Source organism: Typopeltis vanoorti, chromosome 15, assembly GCF_054136105.1.
Source record: "Typopeltis vanoorti isolate ZY-2024b chromosome 15, IOZ_Tvanoo_1.0, whole genome shotgun sequence".
Taxonomy (NCBI): Eukaryota; Metazoa; Arthropoda; class Arachnida; order Uropygi; family Thelyphonidae; genus Typopeltis; species Typopeltis vanoorti.
In genome coordinates, this window is record NC_143563.1 from 16,116,111 (window position 1) to 16,138,565 (window position 22,455).

A 22,455-nucleotide genomic window follows, 5' to 3' on the forward strand; every position below is an offset into this window, starting at 1 on the left:
ACTAATGCACTATACTAAACTATACAGCAAAACTATTTCTATGGTCCTCATAAGTTTGCTACACCAAGTTTATTTGGTGAAAGAAACACTGTCACATATAAGATCAGCCAACTCAGTTTAAGTTGCAAAGCCCTAGAAAATGGTCATTACATAATCAATAGATTTTTCAATACCAATTCCGAACAAATAATTTTTGTGTCATTAGGTCTCCAATGAGCATGGAGCGTGTGTGTGTGTGGTGGTGATGGTGGGGGGAGGGGGAATGGTATCAAAATGATGAAAATCACGTACTATCTAGTTCTGGTTGATTTTTCAACCAGAAAGGACCAGATGATTATTCAGATTATGCTAAAACAACTAATGCTATGAGGCAAGTTCATTATAATAAATTAAGGAGATAACTACGGCATTAGACTAATAACTTCAATTTAATATAAACCACACTAATCGTCTAAAGTTTTGACCTTCACATCATAGTCATCATCTGGAGTATACACACAGTAAGCTAAAGTACCACTAATTTGGTCAGCTGTTAACACTACTGGCATGACCTTTGGTGGAAAAAAAAAACTTACATCAAAGCTAGCTTCCTGTTATTTGTTTAGTTAGAGATCACTAACAGATAAATTAAAATTATGTTAGGGCTGACTTACTGATAAATAAAAAACAGTATTGATGGTGGCAAATATATGGATATGAAATAAGAGCTGAACTTATTGCTTAGTCCTCAAGTGAGGGTTTGCTGGAGAACTTAAAACAGAATCTTAGGATTTTTAGGATGATTGGTCAAAATTTCACAGGTTTCTTTAAATTGCATTCATTCCAAGTTTCTGTACAATGCAAGGAATACCTTTCCAATCAATTTGGTGTAGGGGTGTTAAGAGCATGCTCAAAGAGACCCAATTTACCAAAATTGTTAAACTTGATATACCTTAGGGTGAGCCATGGGAGTGGATTCTTGGAGTTGAATATACTTTTTAATTTTGTAATTGGTTCAAAAGTATCATTATGAAACATCCATGGATGTTTCATAATGATATTTCACAATGGAATATCATTATGAAACATGAAATATGAAATATCATTATGAAACACAATATGAAACATCCATGGATGTTTCACAATCACAAACATCCATAGGCATGGATGTTTGTGATTGTGAAAATAGTAGTGGTTGTGGGTGATAGATGGCATTGGTGTGATTGCAGTTTGCTGGTGAATTGAGTGGTGAAGTAGGTACCCTCCCTTAATGAGTCTTTGGACTCCCTGGAGGTGTCACGTAATAATAATTATGAATGCTGATCACACTGTGTAACTATGAAAGAAAGGATTCTTATGAGGTGGGCATATTCTTGTCAGTTTATGTTTTATAGGATAATAAACCAATCTATTTCATAAGACCAGGTAACTCACATTTAACAATCTTGTAATGCTCCTTTTGTGCTATGAAAGAAACTACATCTAGATCAACCACAAAGTATTGAATGGTATTTATATTTCTCATTTCATGCAATTTCTGTTGAGTGCCCTCATTGTGTAGCATGAAAATTTGTAGATAGAAATCTACATATTTTAGTTACACTCATGATTAGTAATGATGAAATATGAGATTTCTATCAATATTTTTTTTCATATTTGTTAGTTGAATGAAAATGAGGTAGCTAGTTTTAGTCAAAGATGGCAAGATTTACTCTTGGGAGAAAAAAAGTATTCATGCAGCAATTTAAAGATGCATTTAGACTTTCAGTTGTCCCTGCACACACACACACACACACACACACACACAAAAAAAAAACCCCAAAGTTGTAAATTTGGTTTGGTTGGGAGAGAAAATATTTCTATCCCTTTTATTTACTTTATTTTTAAAGGAGATAAACAAATTTATATAAGTCTATTAAGTTAATTTTTTTTTTCAACTAACCTATTTATTCCTAATCTCTTATATATAGTTTGCCTTCAAAATATCACTATCACACATGTACGTATTAGGAATGTCAGAACATGTAATTAGTTGTAATAATCTTCACAGGCTTTAATTAACCGCATCCCACTTGTTATTCTAAGATTTTACTTCAGGCATATATGGAAGAATAAATTAAAAAAAAAACATTACTTAAAAAGTAATTTTTTTTTTTTAAATTAAGATAATGTTCACACTGCAATTACCTGAAATATTTTAAGATTTTTGTCCTTCAAAATGTTAATGAAAATAAGCAGGGCTGCATTTATACTTTTGGAGGCCACAACATCATTTATTCATTTATTTATTCTTATGGAGTTTCCTCCCTATTTCTCCCCCGTCCCAACTGGGGCGAGTTGAGCCTTCCCCCCCTCATGGGGGATTAAGTATTTATGACTGTAGATCAGTGTGTGTGTTCACAGGGCCAGTTTGCCTGCTTGCGGGATGAAAAACCCCAGATAAACTGGTGGAAAAAACCCTGCGGTCCATGCCCAAGAGCGACTAACTTGGCTATGGCTGAGAAAGATCCTTAAGCTCCTCACGTCATCGATGGGATCGAACCTAGGACACTCCTTCCCCAGGCATATGTTTGCAAAGCGCATAGCCACTAGGCTAACTGCGCAGACCCCAACATCATTATAAGGCCTCAAAAGAACAAGTCTATTTCAGTTAATCAAATTCATGTGCATTTTTTTTAGTTTATTGAAAGTAAAAGTCAACATTTCCATAATAACTCATTTCAATAAAATAATAATAACACAACATTTGTATACATATATTTGCACTAAAAAAAAAAAAAAATCAGCTAATGCCTTTTTGTTCCGGTATAGGAAGTAGGCGAGGCTGTTTTAACCCTATCTAACGTCTGGTGACTGGGTGGGCAGTTCAATCTCCACTGCTAGCCAATCAAAGATAGCTGGCCCAAGCCTATCACTAATTAACCGGTACACAGTGAAGTTATTTTTTAATGACTGAACATAGTGTGGGATCATCGGCCGATTTTCTTGAGTTTATGGGAAAAAAACCTGAATTTCCAGGAGAAAAAACCTGCTTGCCCGTGTCCGAGACTGACTAACTTGGGAACCGGTTGAAAAAAAAAAGCTTAGAAAATGTTTCTCCAGTCAGAGACCAGGCTCAAACTTACCGCACTAAAAAAGACATGTCAAGCGCCATAAAGTGCAAAAGCCACTTCTACTGAGCTACACTGGCTTGTTTTTTTGCATTTAAAAAATAAAAATAAAATAAAGTATAAAAATAAATCAGTTCAAATTTAAACTAAAAACAATTAATAACTATCATTTTTTTTTTTCTGCCTTTGGTTTTAGCAAATATATCTATAATATCATCATGAAACAAGCAGTGATCACAGCACAGTGGTAGAAAAAGTCATCAAAGGCTTGAAATGTGGAAAGGCAGCAGGAGTAGATGATATTCAACCAGAAATGCTGAAGTATGGTGGTATAAGAGTCTTACAGTGGCTGCACTGCATGGTTCAGAAAGCCTGGAAAGAGGGACGAATTCCCGATGATTGGAGTAGAGCTCTCATAGTACCCATATATAAAAAAAGGTAAATAAAACTGAATGTGAGAATTACAGAGGTGTATCCCTACTGAGTGTTCCTGGCAAGATCTATGCAAGTATACTTGAAAAACGGTTGAGAAGAATTGTGGAAGAAAAGCTTGGTGAAGAACAAGCTGGATTCAGGCCAAATAGAGGCTGTCAGGATCAGATTTTCACTTTACGACAAATAGTCGAGAAAGCATGGGAATATAACAGAGATATGCATTTAAGTTTTGTCGATTTGGAAAAGGCATATGACAAGGTGACAGAGAAGCTATTCAATACGCTACAGTTATATGGTGTCAATGGGGCATTATATCAAGCAATACTTAGTCTTTATTTAAGTTGTAAGTCAGCAGTTAGAATTGAAGGAAGTACAGGAAGATGGTTTAATGTTAAATCTGGTGTAAGACAAGGATGTACATTATCTCCTTTGTTATTCATTGTCTATATGGATCACATTATGAAGAAAAGTGGTATTAAACATGATATCAAAATTGGAGATGTTAATATCAGCTCTTTGCTTTATGCGGATGATGCTATACTTCTAAATAAATCCGCTACAAGTCTGAAGATTCTCTGACTAAATTGAATAGCTGTTGTAATAGATATGGTATGAAGGTCAGCAATAAAAAGACAAAGACAATGAAAATAGGCAGAATCACTGAAAATGTCAATTGTTTTGTGAATGGAGAACCTGTGGAACAAGTGAAACATTTCAGCTACTTAGGCAGGATTTTTACCGAAGATGGTAAATTAAATATAGAAATAGATAACAGAATCAGCAAAGCTGGTATAGTAGGAAGTCAATTGAATAAATTCATATGGAATAAGAGAGAAATTAGTCGGAACACTAAATTAGCTGTACACAAGACAGTGTTCAAACCAGTTTTAACTTATGGATCTGAGAGCTGGTTCAGAAGTAAAACACTTGACCAAAGACTAGAGACCGCAAATATGAGAGTCCTGAGAAAGATTATAGGCGTGAACAGATGGCATCAATGGCAATATCATTAAAAATGAGAATATTAGGAAAGAACTTGACATTGTCAACATCCAGGAATTCATTAGCAGAGCTAATCTAGGTGGTATGGTCACTTAAACAGAATGGGCAAAGAAAGATTAGCAAAACAAGTGTTCTCTGCCAGGTTATCAGCAAAACGACCCAGAGGAAGACCAAGATATAGGTGGATTGATACGGTACAAAGTGCTTTAGACGATAGAAATATAAGATCTAATAATGTTGGAGTCTTGACAAGTAACAGACTGATTTGGAGGAAAATTGTAGATAGGAAGTTAGTAATAATGTAATTTTTTTTAATGTAGTACTATCATATCCTGTACACCCCTTTAGGACACATGGCAGGAATTTGATGATGATGTCATCATAATTAATCGAATCCATTACATCTGATTCAATGCATAATGACAGGTCACTTGATTTATTTTGGTGCAAGTTGCTTCTTAAATAATTTTTTATTCGTTTCAACACTGAAAATGAGCGTTCAGCATTTGCATTTGAAATAGGCATCATCAAAAATATTTTTAAAATTGTTTCTACGTTTGGAAAAGTAGACCTTAACCCATCGTTTATAAATCTGTACATATTTTTAATTGAAGAATTTCCTTCCTTTATCATTATTAAAAAATTACTTAACCTCATCAATAAATTTTTCTGAGTCAATATCAGTCCCATAAGTTTGTAAAATTTTGTTAATACTAGTCTTGTGCTTGTCTTGATCTATATCTTTCTTCAAAAAAAAAAGTCAAACATATCTAATATGCCTAAATAGCTTTTTGCTCTTTCATTAATTTCCAAAATTAGCTTATCACAAATTACATTAAAAATATTAACAATGAAATTTTCTTTCCCATGTAATATAATCTCATCATTAGATTGTGAACTTCATCACACATTTTTTTTCGTTTTTTTACTCTTTCCTTCTCATCTTTAAATTTTGTCTCACCTGTTAATAAATTCACTTCTTCATTTAAAGCAGCAAAACTATTTCTTATATCTAAAATAAAACCAACTAAAGATTGTAACAAATTATTAACTAACAACAAATCCATATCAGGATCTTGTAGAGATTTATTAGTAGCATTTATTCGTTGTAAAATTTTGTCCCACATAACTGTTAAAATTGCTGTTTCTGAATTGTCAAAATGTCCAACCAATGACGAGATCTCTAATTTAGAAATAGGTTTTTTATTAGGAGAAATGGATAGTTCAAGTAATGCCTCTTTAATTTGTTTATATCCATGTTTCAAAGCCAATATAGCATCAGCTCTTGTTGACCACCTCGTTTCACTTAGTCTTTTAACTGTTAACAATTTTATTTTTGTAAATGTTTAAGGAGTATACCCCATCTTCTTGTTGAAGATGAAAAGTAATTATATACATTTTGAATAAAACAAAAATGGCACTGCTTCTGGACAAGATTCTGTGGCATAGTTGCCAATTAAATTTAAGGAATGACTAGAAAATGGTATCTAATGTGCAGAGGGACAATGTTTTTTCAGCCTAGCTTGCAAACCTGTATAGATAACTTTCATATTGCCAGTGTTATCATAGCTTTGCCCTCTGCATATTTTTATCTCCAAAAATAATTCAAATTTTTTTTAATACTACCTCTTCTATATAAGGAATTATGTTGTGTAATAATGAACCTCATAAATGCTTCTCTAATGTCAGAATTTGTAGTAACATACCTATTATAATAGTTAGTTGGTCATTATGGGCAATGTCTGGCGTTGATTCGAGTATTATTGCAAAACAAGCAGCCTCCTTAATTTCTGATATTAATATTTCTCTTGTTTTATTAGCTATTAACACTATGAATTCATCACAAGGGTGGTAAGAAGATAATTTGATCTGCCAGAACCACAGTTGGCATACATTTTCATGTGATGTTTAAAAAAAAAAAAATCAAATTCACTTAAATAATGTCAAGACGATAAATAATTTCCACAAGAATCAGAAAAAAATATAATTTGTATTGCCTCTAAATGCTAGCCCTAGTTTACTCAGTAACTTAATGGTATCTATTATTCTTTTTAAAACTTCTCTCCAATAATTTTCTTCAGATTATATTTGTTTAATCAATTCAGAATCAATTCAACTATTTACAGAACTTGATTTTCTTTTGCGATATGTGCACATCACTCACGTGTTATATTTCTCAATCATTAAAATGCTTCATTAAGCTATTATTTGACTTAGAAAACAATTTACAAACAAAGCAGTAAATTGCTTTGCTGGTTTCTGAAAAAATTAGCCACTCTTGTTTCTCCATTGTTCCATTCGCCTTTTTACAGTAAAAATGCGATTCATTTACATTTCTGATATACATTCTATTGCGTTCTGTGTATTCTTTTTTTTTTAAATTTGATTTTACTAACATTCTAAGGCATGTTTATTAAAATATGCTTGATAAATTGTCATTAATACTAATTGGCCACACTCTTGCTTGCTGGTAAATTTTTCTTCAAAACCCTCTTGATTTTGTTTCATTTGCTTCTTTCTTTCCTATTTTTTCCACAGTATTTTGATGTTCTTTATTTTCACTTTTATCTCCTCCTGATACTGATACCAATGTTTCGCTTTCATTCCGAGAAGTTTGAGCTACAACTTCAATTCTATGAAATTCTTCACTTCTTTCATTTTCAGAAGAATGTAAGAAAGACAAAATTGCCCCGTTTTGGCTATTTAGCTGTCTTTAGACTTTTACTAGCTCCGGATTCAAACTTTCTCGGCATCATTATGTGTATTATACTATCAAAAACAAAATAAATATTTATTAAATCCAAAATAAATATATAAATAAATAAAATAATTACGTTAAAAGCTAAAAAAAAATACAAAAATAGAAACAGTAGTAAGTAAAATAAGAATAATAAATTCATTGAAAAATATATTCTTACCGACTGTGACAACTACATATAATTAGGAATATATATGCTTGTATACTGCTTTATGAATACTAGCGAAATAATGGTAATTATCAGTTGTTGAAATAGCCATACCACCCCAGCATTTTTCATGGATCAAAACCTCATTGATATTCAACCTTTTATCATGCAATTACCCCCCCCCACACACACAAACACACCATTAATCCCTGAATGATGATTTTAGAGCCGTTAATGGATTAACTGTGGTGGAGCGACCTTGGTGTCACTTGTCTTTACATGTACTGTGTTACTTGGAATTTCCTTTACCGTCCTACAATATTTGACCTTTTTTTTACTGCACAATTTATTTATTATCTCTTCCCAAACATAAAAACGAATTTCACATTTCCAAAAGTAATCAACCCTTAAATGACCAGAGATCAGCCTTTGCAATGAATCTATTTAGTATAATAGTAATTTTGATGTCTTTTATTCTTGAAATCAGTGCAACGGAACAAGACAACTTTATGTTCTTTCACTTTGCTGACAATACAGAAGAATTTTGTGCGAATTTTCAAATGTGAGGTTTTAAAATGTGGCCCCAGCTTGCGCCTAATGCAGCTTATGGTAAATGTGGCTCTGGAAATAAGGTCCCCCACCACCCCTTAAATGGGAATTATAAACAAATATATTCCTTTCTACAGCTGTAACTTGTATGCAAGGCAATAAGGGATGGAAACTTTTGTAAGAGAATGAGAAAGTAAGCATGAAATAATTCAAAACTTCTGATAAGTCAGAGTGCACAGTAGTGGTGAATCCACATCGCTGTGGGAGGAGTGAGTGGGTCATCTTATGTAAATGTATGAAAATACTGAGCTCAAAAGTACTTTATTATTATCATGTTTATCATTTTATTGAACTTATATAAATTGTTCATAACGAACAATTTATTATATGCTGCAAGGATACAAATGCAGCGGCAAATAAAATCACTTTGCAGTGCTTTGAGATGAAGTGAAATAGAAAACATTCATAAAGAATATGAGCCATTTATTTATTTTTAATGAAGAAAATCCATGGAACATTTAAGCAATTTTTCAAGTAATGTTTATTCCTACTGAAAACTTAATTTCAGACCTTATAAGTGCATTCGACACTAGCTGCAGAACACATAACTGGAAGACCTCAAAGATAGAATTACCCTCTATCTTAGTAACAGTTAGGTTCAAGTTAAAGCAAAGTTCCTTGGCTCTAAAAAGGAATTTTGCCTATCATAATGGCTTAGTTGAAGAGAAGATGAAATCACACATCCTTGTTAATAATGTGCGTTGCTGTGCATTTATAATGTTCAGAATTACTTCTAACAGAGAAAATGCATTAAATCAATTCTGATAGAAGTGATTTTTTAAATTCTTTTTTGTTTTGTTAATGGTCTTTTCAGGATCTTTCTTCTAAGTAACTAACCATGATCAGGCTCTTTAATCTCTATTTACACTTTTATTAATGAAATAACAGCAACTGTGAGATTGAAATTTGAAAGAGGCTATCTAACAATAAGAATATATGCTCCAGAAGGAATAATAGAAGAAAGGGAAATATTTTACAACAATTTTCAAAAAGTAAAAAGTTTCAAATTGTAGGCAGATATGGAGAACAGCATTTAAATCAAAATGGAAATCAACTGAGAAAATTTTTATCATTTTATGAATTAAAAATCAGAACAAATTTTTTCAAAAAAGACATCCATACACATAGATTGTGCACCAGAGGTCTATAATCATTAATAGATTATGTAATTGTTAACAAAAAAAAAAGGCTATCTTCAAAAGTAAGAGAACAGTTTGTAGAGATTATATATATTCAGATCATTTTTTGGTATTCTCAAGAAATAGCAATACAATCAAGATCGAAATCACAAAAACCACAAGTATCTAATTAAAAAAAAGTGTAGAAAGAAACTACAAAACTTACCTACTCCAAAAGTATTTGAAATCTATATCAAAACTGACAGACTCAATATTCATTTCAAATTCCAGTTTCTTCTGACATATATGAAGAATGGATAAACATAAGCAAATTAATAAAACAAACAAAAATTACAGAATATAACAGAAGACAGAGGCTATCTAAAACAGTTATTAAATGCATAACAGAAGAAATAAAAACTAATCAGGGTGTCTGATAAGGATGAAGCCTTTCTTCTACCATATTTAATATTATATACAGTGGTATTTCACTAATCCGAACCTCTTTAGTCAGAACCCTCCAGTAATCTGAACTGCAGTTTGAAAGAAAAAAAAGTTTTATTATTATTATTTTGTGTACTATTATTTTTATTTAATAATTATTATTTTAACTATTATATTTATTTTATTATTATTACAGTATAACTATGGTGATACACAAAAAGAGGAAATTCAAAACGCGCATAATTTGGTTAAAAATATAAATCCAGATGTTGAAATTTCGCAAACAGATGTTATGAAGTGGATTACAAGTAGAATTGAAAGTGAATTCGAAATCAAATCAGATCCTGAAATTATAAATATGATACTACAGAATAAATTAGAAGACGATGATTACGATAAAGAATTCAAAGAAAAAAAAAGTAAAACACGAAGAGCCAGTTGACAGTTTTAATATGTGTATAGAATGGGCTAAGTAGAATGACACGCCATTCCACAAAAATTTATTACTAATGCAGCTACGATAAGAAGCATTCAAGCATTTTTTTGTGTTAAAATAACATAAAACATATTCACACAATCACAAACATCCAGGCCCACAGCAGGATTCGAACCCATAGCCTTTTTGGCTGGAGAGTGGATATGCTAACCACTCGGCCAACCATGCCGGCAATATTTAGGATGCAATATAACATTTGATATAGATAATGATGTAGATAATAAATTACACTATTTTCAAGAAATCTGTGGTATACTATAAGATGAAGAGAAACAGAGAAAAAAAGATGGAAATAGAATACAAGCAGCTGAAATGAATTTTCTTAAAGTAGTTAAAGGATGTATAAGAATGGATAGAATATGAAATGATGAAATAAGGAAGGAATTACAAATACAGACAATAAAATGATAAAAACACCAAAAGAACTGGAGAGAACATGTACAAATGGAAAAAAAAAGGAAGGCTAGCAATAGAAGAAATAAAACAAACCTGAAGTAAAAGAGATATGAAGACCTAGGAAGATAATGAAAACAATCCTTTAGATGCTAAAGCAGGCTTTTAGCCTATATCTTATAAGAAGTAGAATCTCTATCTGCAACTAACTCACCTTCTCAATAATAAGTCTTCATAGTGTTTGGACCTGAAGCCTGGTTTACAGTTACTTCATCTGTGTGCAACCTTCATAATGACTGATATATCTGGTCAAATGCTTTGGCTCAACAAAGATTACCCACATTGTCAAGATTTAATACAGCAGTAATTTAATTTGTTTAATGCTGTTCAGAAACTCCTCTTGCTTGTCATGACTTAATTCCAAATATTGGTCAGTACTGAACTTTCATTTGAAAACTAAAGTTCTTTAAACTTAAAGTTATTATTAGAGAGGGTTTTTTTTTTTTTTTGTTAAATTAAGCTAGAGTCCAGATATGCATCATCATGTAAAAATTAATAATCAACTCATAAATTCTATTGAGCCCCCCCCCTATCTTTTATAGAGGTTCTTTTCTATCAAAATTTCAGAAGGTATGGACTACCAGATTGGATTAAGCAACAATAATCTTCTTTAACTGAAATTCACCAATAGATGTGGAAGCTAGCCAATATGGATGTAAATATTCTCAATATTTTCAGTAATTAATCATCTGAAAAATATGCAGGGTGTATATAAAAGTTTAATGAAATTTGTTCAAAATTTCACTCCCCCCCAAATACTGTTTGAAAAAAATCTAAAACAAAATAAATATATGGTTTTTTTGTACTGAATGCCTTACACAAAAACAACAACTTGTCTTTGGTACACTGGAAGTCCCTAAAAAAGATTCATTATGCATCTATAGTTCGCCCACCGATTAGAGGTCCCTCGACACTTCTGCTAATGTCAGAAAAAGGAGAATCCATTCCGATAATAGGATAATCAGTCTATCTTCTGGGATGAGTTTGTTTATTATTACAGGTCGGAAAATTTAGCTTTTCTTTTACGAACATTGTAGTTTTTAAAGTGTAACTATTTTGCTTGTATAACAGGTGGAAAAATGTACGTAGAGTATTAACAAAATTAAAAAAGGTATAGCATAAAACAAAAATGTAACTAAGTTTATTTTTAAGAGCATTTTATATAAAATAAAAATAATTATACAGAAAAACAGAAATTATTTCAAATGAACTTAGATATTCTAAACTTACAGTTGAGAGAACTGAGACACACCCATGGAAAAAAAATGTTGGAAAAAATACCATTGTCAAATTCTTTTAATTTTCAGAGTAATCTGAATCAGTGTCCTAATCGCCATCACTTTCACTTAAACCGATCACCAAAGGTTCGCATAATTCTTCGATAATTCCGTCTCGGTCCCAATATATATTTTCCAATGAGGTGACATGAGAGCAATATTTTCCCCACTTTTGAACTAATACTTTCAATCACCTGTTCTGAAAGCTTAAAAAGTTTCGACATGTCAATATCTCCAGTTACGTTGTGATGGCGAATGAAACTTTTCACTTCTGCCCAAACATACTCAATAGCATTAATATCGCAATGATATGGTGGTAGCCTCAAAACTAGAAATCCATGCTCTTTGAGCATCATGTCGAATTTAAATAGTTTAGTTGTGGGCGAGTTTTTCTTTTGACCAAATTAAGCAATTCAATTTTTCACATATCTGGGGAATGAGAAATGTTATTTGCAGAGAGCCAATCCATAAGAACTTGCTTCTTATTAGCGCAATTTGGAACTTTGTTTAATCGAATAGAATGATATGAAGAGTTATCAATTATAACAACAGCGTTTTTAGGAAGGTTTGGAATCAGTTTTTCTTCTGCCCACTTTTTGAAGATCGTAGAATTCATTTGCCCATGATAATCTCCAATAGTTGAATTGGCTTTGTATTGTAAGTTTGAATTCAGTAAAAAAAAAAAAAAAAAACAATTTCTCCACACGCACACAAAATTATTATGCGCCACAAGGCATTTCCGGTTTGTAGCACTCCACATTCTTCTTTAGACTGCCAACATTTTCCATAAGTTAAATTACTATCGATCCAAGTTTCATCTAGACACACAATTGGTTATAGTTCACTACGCTCCATGATAAGTTTCCTTTTATTCTGGGACTTTTAAATACAAAAATCCAATTTCATTAAGCATTTTCCTTAAAGTTTCTCTTTTCCAAAGAAAATTAATTTTTTTCTTTAAGCATAGGAATCAATTTCGGAACAGTTGGCACTCTTTTCTCGACCACGTAAAATTTGTCAATAGTTCTTATAGCGTCTACATCAAAATCATTCAAAGCTACTGTTTCGATGGTTTTCTTTACTCTGGCCTTTTTTTTTTTTTTTTTAGGAGATTTAAATTTTGGCTTACCTTCAACTTTTGATTCCCTACGAATTCTTTTAACAGTCGACCCCGATACGCCCGCAATTGCACTTGCACGTTTTATGACTTGAGAAAGGAGAACAAGGAGATGATTCTTTTTTGCAGAACGTCAGCACATTATTCAATATTCTTTTGCAAGAGCTACTGAAATGTTTAACAACAGGACTTGTTGACTGTACTGGATCCATCATACAAATTAATAATAAAAAAATAATGCAAAAAAGCGACAACAAAAATCAAGCTAGTACTAGTACAGCGACAGACAAGAAAGCACGTGATTTCGCATTGGTGACCAATTCATACATCCTTCATTTCTTTCTCCTCTTCAGCATGAATCGACTATTCTTGACAAAATGCCAAGAAGGGATCTACAAATGATGGGCGAACTATAGTAGTTATAAGTGAAATGCCAAATCCTAAAAACAGTGAGAAAAAATTTAGTTACCAAAAAAACATTTTACTTTTTAATTACGTGCACTGAGTATGTGAACATTCTGTTCTATATTATACTATAATATAGAACAGAATGAAAGAAGTCAACTTCTTTCTGGGAAAAAAAAAAGTGTAACAAAAGGAATCAGCATTAGTTCCAAAGTCTGATTCTTTCAGACATCAACTCAAACTGACAGGATGTCTGTCACCTCTTCATTGTTATTATAATGTAATATCATAAGTACATTAATAACAATGTCTGTCTGTCTGTCTGTAAATAGTTAAATACTGCAAAACACAAGAGGTTTCCATATTACTTAAGACCTATTAGCTTAGTATACACCCAGTGGCAAAATCCCAGAAAGAGGTTAGAAATTTTTCTGAGGGTTACTGAGTAGTAATTAATCCTCTGAAAAATATGCAGGGTGTATATAAAAGTAGATTTTTTAATAACGATTCTCCAGTATTTTCGTATGTGACATATGATCAAATGTTTATGACTTTCTAAGATGAAATCAGAGCTTCTGAATTTCCACAATCACATAATTCAAAATACACTAAGCTAATTATAAATTGCTAATGAAATGTTAAATTAATTGTTAATGAACTGCCAATGATGAATTTTTATTTTATTTATTATCATCATTATTTTATTTTATTTATTTATTTTTTGCCATGGCAACAGTTTATTTGCAGTAGACTATTACCATTACCAGAAGAGAGAAAGACTGCTTGCATTTTCTAGAAAGGCCGATATATATATATATATATATATATATATATATATAATCCCTGTATTTATTTTTGATTATTATCTGAAGAAATGCTCTTATATTACTTACAACAGCTTTAGAAATGAGTGCTTGATAAGTTTACCCAGTCAACAGAATTATAAACTACAAAAATACATATTTATATCTATGAAAGCAAAAAATAAATCCACTCATTTCACATTAACAATACTTTTATTCATCTATAATGAACATATTTTTTACAAATAATGTTCAACTTGACAAGAATTACAAACAACTCCTATCAAACATGTTTAAAATTACCAATCATTAAAGAATGGTGGTAGTGGTGATTACTTAGAATGACAATTTATATAGTGAACATAGTTATAAAATAATTTAAGTATAATTATTATATTTAAACAGCTGCATATGAAATCATTTTAAACAATGAAACACTATTCAATGTCCTGTCTTATCTAGATCATAACATTTATTTTTAATGACAATTTTCAAGTCATAAATTCTTGATGCAAGTTAAAAACAAAAAATAAAACTGTATCATTACCCTAACACAGCAGTATATAACAACTTACTAAAATAACAGGATATACTATCATATATCATCTAGAGAAATCTTTATAGCTCATGCCCAAGAATAAGTATGAATGTTTTTTTGTTTTTTTTTTGAAAGATACTCCAGTATTATGATGGCAGCTATACAAAGATATATAATATTTACAGTGATAAGTTTGCTTATTCTTTCATTAAGTTACAAAACAGAAAGGTCTCTTTAGTAAAACAAAAGAAGGAAACCACAAATATTCCATTTAAAAATTATGCTTTTAATTTAGATCATTACTGTTTTAAGACAGGTGAAAAAAAAACTTTTGATTCATATTTATATGACAACATTACTAGATGCTTATATTGCAACTCCATTCTACTTAAAACACTTAAAATGATATATATATATATAACATCTGGCTTGTCTTATAAGACCAAATAAGTCACAAAACTTATTTCTAAGAACAAAATGGATCACATTATTAGTTTTGAAATTATGATTCTTCTAAGTCATACTGCTTAATATGTATCAAACTGTTTAATCACCATTCCAGTTCTAATGGATCCAAGGATTTTCAATTCCTTACCAAAATTTTCAAGTTTCTGTCAAGTACATACAGTTTTATTAACAGTATGGTAACATTTTCTCACAAATTATAAATAAGAACATTACTAAAAGAGAGAAATAAGAAATTAAGTTTTTTCAATGTCTAATAGTCATTAAGTCAACCTTATACTGTAAGTTTAATATGCATTGCATGGAGAATGTTATTTTTACTTGATGTAAGATCTAAAACAATTATTTAAAGTTTCTCAGTAAAGGGATATCTGATAGAATACAAAATAAAAAGCATTTATTTCTTATTAAAATCTATTATTGGAATACAGAAACATATCTGAAAATTTAACACATGAGAAAATGTCATTAATGATGATACTTTTTTTTACATATATTTTTAAGAGTATGTTTTACATATATTTATCACATGTGCAAAACATTCTCTTAAAATCAGGTCAATTTAATTTTTCAAGGCAAAAGAAAATCCCATTCTAATCAAATTTTCAAATATTTAGAAATTAATAAAAAATTGAATTAATTTAATGAATTATTTGATAGTGTTCTTCAAATTTTTCATGAAAAAAAATTTTTTTTCACAGCTTTATTACATCATAATGTTCCCACCTCTTTCCCTATTAAAACGTTTCTTGCACGTAAAGTTGTTTATAATGATTAGATTAGAATTCCCAATATCTGATTCTTAAACAGCACTCTTTTATCTTTTGTAACTAGTATATGTTTTACAGCCCCCCCCCCCACTTCCCAAACCTACCAACTGAAACTTTGATTATATCAATAGAAGTAATAGAATGAAATCCTAAAGTGGATTAAATGTAATGCAGTACAAAAAAGTCATATCCACTTCCAAAACAGATTTAACATTAAAATGTTCCGATGTGAGATGATTATTTACATTATGTTGCCAGAGATTTATTCAAGTAGCTTAAGCATGTAATTCTTCATATAATAATAAAATATAAAGAAAAAACTATTATTACCAACTGAAACTAGTATTTTTTTTCAACAATCAAAAACTAACCTTGAAATCTTGCTTCCAGAGCTGTTATCCTTTTTAAAATTTGGTTATACGCAGCTTCTACAGTTTTCAATTCCTCCACATAGTCTGATACAGAATTTGTTGTGGTTATTTCTTGAGTAATCTTTAGCCTAAAAAATATGATTTAGCATATCAAATTTATAATTAACTATTTCATATATGAACTCTATATAATAATGAATTTAAAAACAGAGCATTTCAAGTTGTGGACAATGTACACATTTAGAAAAACAATGGTAAATTATACTTTTGTTTGAATTTTGGCCAAAGCAACTATGTTTATGAGATCAGGGTAGTGTGTATGTATTCTTTCAGGCCAGTGTGTTTGTTCTGTATGATGAAAATCCAGAGTTTCTAGAATCAGAAAGCAAAAGCAGCCAAAGCTCTACCAGGTCAGTATATTGTGTCATTTAATTGCATGTATTGTTCTGAATGGTTTACGTGTTTTTGGAATATCTTTGAGTTCATTACCTTAGCTACATTAATGCTCTGAGCATGACATTAACTTGTAACTAGAAAAAAGGACCTAAAGCTGAGTTCTTCCCCCCACCTAGAACACAAAATGATTTGTACAAAAACAGTGCGAAAGCCACACTAGACAATAATGACATAAAAACTAAAATGAGAAATGTAGCTTTTTTTGTGTGTGTGTCTTTTATATAGGATAAGTTTTTTTTAATTTTTTTTTAAAATTATTCATTGAGAAAATAAAAAAAAAAAGTGAAGGGGTGGTGAAGTGCAATATATATATATATATATATATATATATAGCCTCTCCCACTAAATTGATAACCTCACCTTCTCGTGGTTCACCTGTTCTAAAAGTACAAATAAGGCACTGGTAACAGGATTTGGGAAGTATAAACCTCACACCATAACAGAGCAAATGCTGTTAGAACCACCTATCCAGAGGCATTAGGTAATAGCAACCAATGAACCAATAGACTTGCCTAGTGAAAGGTGAGCAACCAGATTTCACAAAAGCATGTGTAGGATGTAGATGGGATAGTTCAGGTGGACTATGGTCATGGAGGATGGATACTGAAGTTCTGTAGAAAAAAGAGATTAGGTTTTGATGTCTGTAAGTGGTAATGTATGTCTAATGTTTGTATTAATACCTCAAATGTTTGTGAAATGAATATGAAGTGTTTTTATTGGAAAAAGCTTTGGTATATTTCGAGTGGGTTGGAGTATATATTATTTGTTCCAATTTTTTTTGAATGAGTGAGATTTTTTGAATGAAAGAATAAGTGAAGGAAGACTCCCAAGAGAGATACAGAGATATTGACCTTAAAGGAGAAGGAATAAAGGATGGCCTTTGAAAAGATGAGAAGAGACTGTAACAGTCCACTAGGCCTATTACTGGAAAGGAAGAAGAATTTTTTTTTTTGTTATATTTTTCATATTTTTATTTATTTATTTATTTTTATGAAAGATTCTTGTATCTGCAGTTAAAACTAGTATTTTGTATTTTTATGATTGACTTTCATGTGTAGGTTGGGAGACTTCTGTAAAAATAAACATATGAATTGAATGGACAATAGCAGACTGCCAAAATTGCTATACAGATATAAAATACGTGGAAAAAGAATTGGAAGACTAAGGAAGTGATGGCATGAGATCAGAACAGGCCACTTGGTCCTAAAATTCATGACAGGAAGAAGATATGTACTCTCTTATAATGAATTCATGATGGCTATATTCAGAGGCTAAATATGGGCTTCCAATAATATTATATCTGATAGAGCTATGTGGAGCAATTGATAAGTACTTTTGAAAAATAGTACTTGAAACATATTTTAAAGGTGTAAATGCCTATTCTGACAGTTGATATGGATGAAGTTATAACATAGCTCTTGCAGACTTTTTTGCCCTTAACTTAAGATATATTTTGAAGTCTAAATTTAAAACTTTTAGTATCCTATATACAAAAGATTATTAAACCTGAACTTATCTAATCCCACAGATATATAAGAATAAAGAATTATTAATATCCAATTGAGTATCCCTTGAGATTTAAAATACTCCAGAAATACATATAAAGTTTTTCCAATAATTAAAATACAGAGGTTTATCAAACAGAAAGTAGTTAGCTGGATATCTCTTAAGTAACACTATATCTCCACAAACCCTGAAGTGATTGAATTACAGAAGCAACTGAACAAATATGCAGAGCAACTGCTATAGGTCATGGTTACAAATTCCAAGTTTCATATTAAGGAAGCTAGGGACTATTCAACCAATAATCACAATGGACTAGCTTATCAAACAGCACATTTAAATTTTAGAAGCAAATGAATGTGAAACTTCTCTCAAATGAATATGATTAAATCCAGTATTCCAGAATTATTATAGGTGTTGCAAGACAAATGTCTGGATTTTTTTCCCCTTTGTCTTTTATTATAGTATATATTGACTTATTACATGGGAGGGTTTATTCCTGGTAATTTCTGCATATGATGAAAATGCACAAAACAGGAAGTATAAAGCATGAAAGGAATTATGTGGGTAGCTGTAAATTTCTATTGGACACTCAAGAAGAAGCCATATCTGAAAACTTCTTATCAGATCTAGTTCATGCTCACTGAAGAATGTACTACTGATCAAAATAAAAGCTCAATACATATTCTTAGGTGTGAGTATTCTCAGGGGTTCAACTTGCTTAGAGTTCAACTTCAATTTTCTTACTCAGTTCTTGCTAGCACAAATAAATTATCCACATTTTATTTGTTAGCTTCCTCAACCTGCTGGGTAATACTACTAACAGCTTTCTTTGTGGTGATAACATCATTCTCTATGGTACTGTCTGTTACATTTACAGCTTTGTATTACAGTTCCTTTCACACATTCATACATAATGAAATGACTCCATTCCTGTGTTTGAAAATCTTGTCAGCTGCCAATGTCATATTGGCAATTGTTAAAAAGGTTTAATAAAATAAACAAAAAACAAACTTATGAATTGAATGGACAATAGCAGACTGCCAAAAATGCTATACAGATATAAAATACGTGGAAAAAGAATCGGAAGACTAAGGAAGTGATGGCACGAGATCGAAGTCCTTGATGGCAAGCTTATTGGCATTTCTTTTACAAGTTGTATATAAGCATGGAGAGAGTGAATACTTGAAAATGGTTGTAGGTTCATATTTTGCTATAAACCACTGGTTTATGGGTTAAAAATTTTTGTAACCTAGAAAGCCTCTACAAATAAGCAAAACTCGGATGTAAAAAAAAGAGTACGTTGTATACTATGTTTTTATGTGAGTGGGAAAAACTATCTGCCATACATATGTGATGAAATAGCACTCCTCAGACTTGACATTAATCCAGACTCAGGATTAATGTCAAGTCTGAGGATTAATGTCAGGATTAATGACAAAAGTGAAACAAAAGAAGAGTGTTGTTGAAACTGTTGAGAATCAACGTGTGTATGTAAATTTGAATTTAAGAAATAAAAAAAAATTGAATTTTGTTTGTAACAGTATTTTTGGATGCTCTTTATTGAGCTACTTAGCAAATAAACTGTGTTACTGTTTACATATTTTGTTAAGCAAACTGAATTTGAACTGAAACAAGTAGGGCTATGAGGCCAGCATAAATATTTCTGTTAACTACATATTTAATATCACAAGATTAATTTAGGACACCAAATTTTATTCTATATTGGCTGAAACCATAGGAAAAAAAAAAAAAAAGATGGCAAACTAGATGTGAGAGTTCTGAGGAACTGGGCAGTGGGAAATGGCAAAATATTAAGAAGCTATCAGAAAGGAACAAGGCACTGGCATTCAAGAGTATGTATGAAGAAAGCTTATCTAAGGTGGCATAGTCACTTAGAACAGGACAAAGAAAGTTACAAACAGGAGTTTGTTTGTTGATGGCAGGATTAAAAAAAAAAAAAGGTCTAGAGGAAGACTATTTTCTTGTCAACCAAGATCTAGATGAATTGATGATACTCGACTATTCTAGTATCTTGAGTCCCTTTTAAGAATATTTATCAGGAATCGATGATGACTGCACTGCAAAATTCAATGGCCCCTACAGAAGGTTGAATTCTAGGAAAAGAACCCATCTATAAAATGGGAAATATTACAGAGGAATTTCTCCACCGAGTGTTCCATATAAGATAAATGCAAGAAATACCTGAAAGAGGTTAAGAAAAATTGTGAAAGGGAAACATGGAAGAGAAACAGGAGTTCTCAGGATCAGACTTTTGCTTTAATAAAAATAGTCAAGAAATCATGGGAATATAACAAGGATCAAAATTAAGGTTTTGTAGAACTGGACAATAATGACTAATTGCAAAGAGAATAGCTCAAAACAAATTATAAGGAAAAGGGTATAAATAGAATATTATACAGAGCAATTTATAGCATATATTTAAGCTGTAAGTCAGCACTTAAATTGAAGGATATTTAGGAATGATATATAAGAAGATGGTTTGATATAAAACCAGATGTATAACAAGGGAAATAAGTGTTCTACCTCCATTGTCATTCATCATCTGTACATATATCATATCACACATGAAAGTGTCATTAAACCTAATCAAAATCACACATATTAAACTCATCACTTTATTTAATGCAGATGATGATATACTGCCACTTTCATATATGATGACATATACAGATGTTGAATGACAGTGGGCAACAATTCAACTCTTAACTGAATAAATGTAATAACAAATTTTATATGCAATTAGCAATCAAACATATCTATGAAAATAAGCAGGAACATAGAAAACAGCAACTGCATTCTCAATGGAGAATTTACAGAAGCTTAAAATATTTTAGCTTTGAGCTATTATTTAGAATTATGGCTAAAGATACTAAGGCTATGAGGCCAATCTTATTGTCTATCAACTATACGAGGGTGGTCTGAAAAGTTCTTGACCTTGACCATAGATGGCAACACTATCGGCAAGATTGTTTTTTTTTTCTTTTTTTTTTCTTTTCTAAGTTGGTACATCGGTCATAAGCATCCATGTGAAATTGCAAGTCATTCTATCAAGTAGTTTGTTTTATACAGCTGTCTGAAGCAAAAAGTGTTGTCTGTATCCTTTGAAATGGATAAAATTGAGTATCATGCAGTTATAAAATTCTTTGTAAAAGGTTCAATGCCAAGTGAAGGAGCTCCAAAAAGTGTAACAACACCAGAAATCATTGATCAAGTGCACAATATGGTATTGGATGACCGGCGAGTCAACATATGTGAAATTACTGAGACTATAGGTATTTCAAAAGAACATGTAGGATATATACTGCATGAAGAATTGCATATGGAAAAGCTTTGCGCAAGATGTGCACCGTGCTTGCTCACAGCAGATCAAAAACTCACTCACACGAAAATCTCTGAACAGTGCTTGGAGCATTTTAACAAGAATAAAACTGATTTTGTGCATTGATTTATTACTATGGATGAAACTTGGATTCACCATTACACACCAGAATGCAAACAGCAGTCAAAACAGTGAACAGAAGCCAGTTGTTCAGTGTCAAAGAAGACAAAGTCAGTTCCATCAGCAGGAAAGGTCATGGCATCGATGTTTTGATATGCTAAAGGTATTTTGTTTATTAATTATCTTGAAAAGAGTAGAACAATAACCAGGGAATGTTATTCTGATATTTTAACCAGACTAGACAAAAAAATTTGTGAGAAAAACTCAGTTTGCAGAAGAAAAAAAATCATCTTTCATCAGGACAATGCACCTGCCCACAAAGGTGTTTTGGCCATGGGAAAATTAAGGGATCTGCACTATGAATTGTTGGAACATCCCCCCTATTCCTCAGTTCTGGCTCCCTCTGATTTCTATCTTTTCCCAAAACTAAAACTCTTCCTCACTGGTCAGCATGTTTCTTCAAATCAAGAGGTGATTGTAGCTGTAGAGGGGTATTTTGCAGATCTTACTGAGAACTACTATAGAGACAGGATAATGGTGCTGTAGCATCGGTGAAACAAATATATTAGTCTTAAGGGAGATTATGTTGAAAAACAAAAATAATTTTGAAATTATAAATCCGTTTTTTCATTGCTAGGCCGAGAACTTTTCAGACCACCCTCATACGTGTTCTGGTTAGTTTGTCTATTTGATTAAAAACCTGAATTTCCATTAGGAATAACTTTGCCAGCCCTC

General features: G+C 31.5%; 1 protein-coding gene across 2 annotated transcripts in view; it reads right to left on the minus strand.

The window, feature by feature from the left end:
• LOC150098418 (tudor domain-containing protein 5-like) overlaps positions 1–22,455 on the minus strand; it is a 471,387-nt gene that overhangs the window by 39,684 nt on the left and 409,248 nt on the right. The window contains exons 21-22 of one of the 2 annotated variants that reach the window (XM_090404822.1): positions 16,299–16,426; positions 14,414–15,303 (exon numbers count right to left, since the gene is read on the minus strand). In XM_090404822.1, the coding sequence (XP_090260948.1) occupies positions 15,296–15,303; positions 16,299–16,426 (136 nt within the window). In that variant the 3' untranslated portion in view covers positions 14,414–15,295. Of the gene's footprint in view, positions 1–14,413; positions 15,304–16,298; positions 16,427–22,455 lie in introns of those variants that run through there. The other variant, XM_090404821.1, reaches the window with a different exon arrangement.